The sequence below is a fragment of the Seriola dumerili genome, unplaced genomic scaffold (genome assembly GCF_002260705.1).
Source record: "Seriola dumerili isolate Sdu_G_001 unplaced genomic scaffold, Sdu_1.0 BDQW01000199.1, whole genome shotgun sequence".
Lineage (NCBI taxonomy): Eukaryota > Metazoa > Chordata > Actinopteri > Carangiformes > Carangidae > Seriola > Seriola dumerili.
This window is the reverse complement of record NW_019174454.1, coordinates 1045498-1050438: the sequence shown is the minus strand read 5'-3', so window position 1 is coordinate 1050438 and position 4941 is coordinate 1045498. Positions and strand designations below refer to the sequence as shown.

At 39.0% G+C, this 4941-nt stretch overlaps 1 protein-coding gene across 1 annotated transcript; it reads left to right on the top strand.

Annotated features, from left to right (window-relative positions):
* Positions 1-269: 269 nt before the first annotated feature.
* LOC111228036 (tetratricopeptide repeat protein 12-like) lies at positions 270-2698 on the top strand. The gene is made up of 7 exons (XM_022753812.1): positions 270-344; positions 467-588; positions 1003-1062; positions 1594-1665; positions 2055-2115; positions 2386-2574; positions 2682-2698. The coding sequence occupies exons 1-7, from the start codon at positions 275-277 to the stop codon at positions 2696-2698; spliced, it is 591 nt and encodes a 196-aa protein (XP_022609533.1). The 5' UTR covers positions 270-274.
* Positions 2699-4941: the final 2243 nt, after the last annotated feature.

The following is a 4941-nucleotide window of genomic DNA, read 5'->3' as shown; positions in this document are numbered from 1 at the left end:
TTAGATTACGTCCAACTGATATTTATTACATTGGACTTGGAGCAATATCTGTCTTTGGCAGAACATTTTTGCATAAACAATCACAAATGACTTTAAACCTAGTTTGAAACTGCATATGTAACTTTAATTTTTATGAGATTGGTAATTGATGATTGGATTTCCCTTATTTAAAATGTGTGACAAAGCTCTGATGATGGAGAACTTGAAGTTAAAATTAATATATTTCACAATGTGAAATACTGTCTAATGACATTTTTTTTGAGCAGAGAGTTTCATGAAGATTATGGAGAGAGATGCTGAAGACAGGAGGATAAAGCGGATTGCTAAAGAGAAAAAGGCAACTGGTAAGTAGTTCTCTGTTCCTTAAAGATGTTGTTGGAGGTGAATAATTTGCTGAAATTTGTGCTCTGTTGGGCTCTGTTAGCAACATGCCCTTTTAACTGTGGTACTGTGTATGTCACTGCAGCACTCAAAGACAAGGGGAATGAAGCGTATGCTCAAGGCGACTATGAAACTGCTGTGAAGTATTACAGTGATGGCTTGGATGAACTACGGGACATGCAGCCATTGTACACCAACCGAGCACAAGTGAATATCTTCAACCTATGTTGTTCATCTTTTAAATGTTGTACAATTGGGTTGATCACAATAAGATTTAAGGCAAAAGTAACAAATAATTATTTGATTCTCAGAAGAAATCAAAGTGGAGCTTCTTGCAAGTGTGCGTATCACTGTGAAAAAATTATGGAACATTTAGTTTCACAGAGGTCAGGCTGCCATCTATTGATTTTAATTTCAGTATGATTATGCCCACATGTAGTTAAGTTAATTGTACGGTCAATATGTTCCCTTCCAAAGACCCAGCATCTTGAAAGTCTGCTCTGTGGTATATTAAACAATGCTACACTACTAAATCACAGTATTTACTTTGTGAAGCCAGATTTATTTTATTTTTGTCCGTGTTTGATGCCCAGTTACTGTCTAATGTTTAAATCTATTTAGGCCTACATCAAGCTGGGAAAGTACAAAGAAGCCATCAGTGACTGTGAATGGGCCCTGAAGGTAAGACCTGGCTGATGACTTGGGTCAGTCAGTCGCTGTCTCATTTGTCATCTCATAGTGTCATCTGAGGCACTGTTCTATATGAACATGGGAGCATGGATAACAGTGGGCTATGCTTTTTTCTGTACTGCACTCAAACAAACAGTAATATGTGCAGGATACAGGCCATCAGCAGTGCAAAAATATTCTCTGAAGAGAAGATTGTGAACATTGTGTTGTGAAGAGAACATTTAAGTGCATAAAAATAACAGTGTTTATGAGTTCCTCCTAATTTAATTTTTTTTGGAGATATATTGTCTTTAGGATTCTCAAGCTAAATGCAGGTTTACAATGCAAGTCCTAGGCTAGTTTTGGATGATACATGTGCTCTATACCCTCTATAGTGTAGTACGTCTGTGACATTCAGATTGAATATTTCCTTCTTACTATGCAAGTGTTATCAATGCAGAAGCATTAAATGACCATTATATGTAGATGTGCTGCAAAAGCGCTTTAACTAATACACATACATAATCATTTTCTCTCTATCAGTGTAATGAGAGGTGCATAAAGGCTTATGTACACATGGGCAAAGCATTTATGGAACTGAAGAAATATAATGAGGCAAGTATAATTATCTCCTAACATTTAATCACTAGTTTTTTTTCACTCATCACTCATGTGTATAGATAATTACACTTGGCGACTTATCTAAGTATAGCAGAGACATGGCTACATTATGTAAGTTGTATGGCTTAAATAGACAACAAAGTTAATAAGTATGAGCATGTTAAGAGCATATAATATAATATTCGTTTTATCTGGTAAAAATCTTCATTTAATAAAATTGTTGCAAAGTGCATCATAGTTTTCTATATACCACATTGTTGTGCTGAGATACCGAAGGCTTTTGGTGTGGTGAAGATAATATTAAGTTCCATGGGTCTAGAAGAGACCACTGAAGCACATCGTGTAACCATTAACAAAACATTTTTTTTTTTTCTCTTTTTCAGTCCAGACACTGCTTTGAAAAGATAGTGGAAATTGAACCTGGAAGGGAGAAGATGGTAAAAGGTAAAGAAAAAAAAGGTTTTTCAGGGATTAGATCAGGAAAACTTTGATGTTTTTGTGAGAACTATCCTCATTGGCCATGTATCATGTCACAATGTTCCATGAGATTCAGTTTCATTATTATTCCATGAAACATTTATACAGTACATTGCAGCAAATGTTCTGCCAAATATGCCCCACATTACAGTGCAGCTATAGTTACTGTTTTGGAATAACTTTCTGTCAGATTGGTTTGCTTTTTCTTCTTTTATCTTCTTTGTTTTCTTCATGCAGAATACCTGATCCAGGTAGGTTTGGAAGCGGAGAGAGAGAATCAGGAGATGAATGCGAGGGAGGAGTTTGACAAGGGAGAGGTGAAGGCCAGAACGGTGCCTCAGCTTCTTGAGAAGCTGTCAAGGCCCGGCCAGATGCCCCTCTTCTACCGCGGAGGATTGGAGCTTCTCTTACAAGCAGTTACTGACTGTGAGGGTCGTTCAGGGAGAAGCTTTGCACAATTATCTTCCTCCTCTAATCTCTTTTTGCCCACTCTTTCCCCAATAACCTGCTTCACTTGTCTATCTATTCCCTAGTTTTATCGCTAAAATGATTGCAAGAGATCAGCCTTCAGGGCAGAGTGGTTAAGAAGACTTGAAGGAGAAAAAGAGATTTGATGCAGTTAGTACACCCAGTGAACATCTTAGGGCACAGCATTGTTCTGTGACAATGGAAGAGAGGGGAAACCTTATGCTGTACATCACTGGTTTCTCTTCATGCTCCATTTGCTCGTCATAGTGAGCAACATAGGCTATGAAGCCACATTGAAGAGCAAAACCTAAGTGCTGCCTGCTGATCCACTGTGCTAAGGACAGGCGTATATATTCTGTTACACTATGTAATGCAAAAAATTTTCACCTAAACAGTTTCCTGGCTGGTGTGATTTGATTTGTGATTCTGATTATCTCAATTAGCAGACTTAGACATTCCCATGGCCTGCCATTGCTGATGTAATTTGGTTGCTGAACTGCTGAGTGGGTAGAAATGACAGCTGCTCCATCAGCTAAGTAATGTTGTTATGAAAAATGAATGAATGAATATTTAAAAATAAAATGACTAATGCTAAGATACTGTGCTAGCTTTTAGCCTAGGTAGAGGGTTGTGCAGGTATCAGTTGCATTTGGTGTCGAGAGCAAGTAAAGAGGACGGTTATTGTGGCACGACAGAAAACACTATTAAGTCTTCTGGAGCTATTTTGGGTGCAATTAAATGAAACATCCGTGATAGCTGGTGTCCATTCCATAACCTTAGTGCCATGCCTGTACTCAACCCTGTCAGATTTAGAGTCTGTAGCTAGTGAATGGTGGAACCTGTCCTGTCTGTCTGTTGGTTCTGTAGAATTATGACACGGTAGCCTGAAGTCCTCTGGATGGACGAGAGCCCTGGAACATGCCAGAGATGATCAAAACTTGTATATATTTCAGGGCAAGAATGAGCTACTGTCAGTAGACCTGGAATTTCAAGCAAGAGCAAAAAAGATCTCATAAAACTTATTACACACTATAGCTGTTCATAAAAGTACTACAACAAATGCCATACCGCACCATAATCATGGAAACTTTTGCAGAAGACAAATCATGTCAGTGCATTAGTGTGGTTCTGGCACAGTAGTTTCAGGTGAATTGGTACAAACAGACTAGGCAGGAGCATACACTTGCAGCCCAAAATCTTCTCAGCACATGGCAAAAGAATTGTGAGCTTGTGCTGTCAAAGTGGGACATTTGATAGACATGAGATATTTCACTGCGTGCACCCAACTTATAATGGTGGTACAAAAGTAACTGATATTTGTTTACCAAGTCGTCTATTGTATGAAAAGAGGCCATTGTAGACAGACAGCAGTTGCTCTTCACCAGGTTGTTGACCCCTCCTCTGTCAGCTGCTGATATTTTTGTGAATGTTTTTGATCCAGCAAATGACTTTGAAACCCCACATGGCAAACAGAACTCTTTTTTAGCGGTTGCCAAAAGGCTGAAGCTTTTTATAAAATAGATTAACAGTTATCAAGGTCAATGGCCCTCTCAGTATTTATTTTGTTATAGTTCAGCTAAGGCAGAAGTACTGACATGCTCCATCCCATTGCTTCCCTCATACAGGCCGTGTATAACTACAGGTACTTTGACCACACAGCTGGAAAAGATGAGTGAATCTTAAAGCTTGCTCCCCCCCCTTCCCCCTCCCCAACATTCTCTAAACACTTTTCCTCTCATTTTACGAGTCCGCCAGACACGAACCGCTGCTCGCAGGCAACAATGCAACATAAACTCCTCTCTGTGATATGTCCCATTGCATGAAATTAACACACACTCGCTCTCTCACCACGCAGATATCCTCGTCTCACGCTCGCCTATCCGGTCAGGAAGAACCGTTCCACCTCATCCACACTGAACAAAAAAACTAACAAAAATGTTATATATTCATTTTCTTCAAAGATAAAGATTAAAGAAAATTAGTGAAGAACTTGATGTGGCTAAATGTTTTTGATGTGCTTTACTGCTCTGTATATTTTCTGAGACTATGGACTGCACTGAACAAAGGCACAGCTGTAAAAGATGCAGCCCCTTTCACTGTGGGGATCTCAGCAGCTGGTGGAAATAACAACAGGGCCTTGCCTATAATAGTACCATGTCCTTGACTTACGTGACGTCAGTCTTTGAGTACAACTTTGAAACAGATTTTTATAAGGGCAAAAGAGGTTTATTTGTAGTCTACCCACTCCTGTGTTACATAGGCATTAGTGTTTTTTGTGTTGCCTGCATTGAAATTTACCTCAGCATGACATTGAGGTTTTTTCTT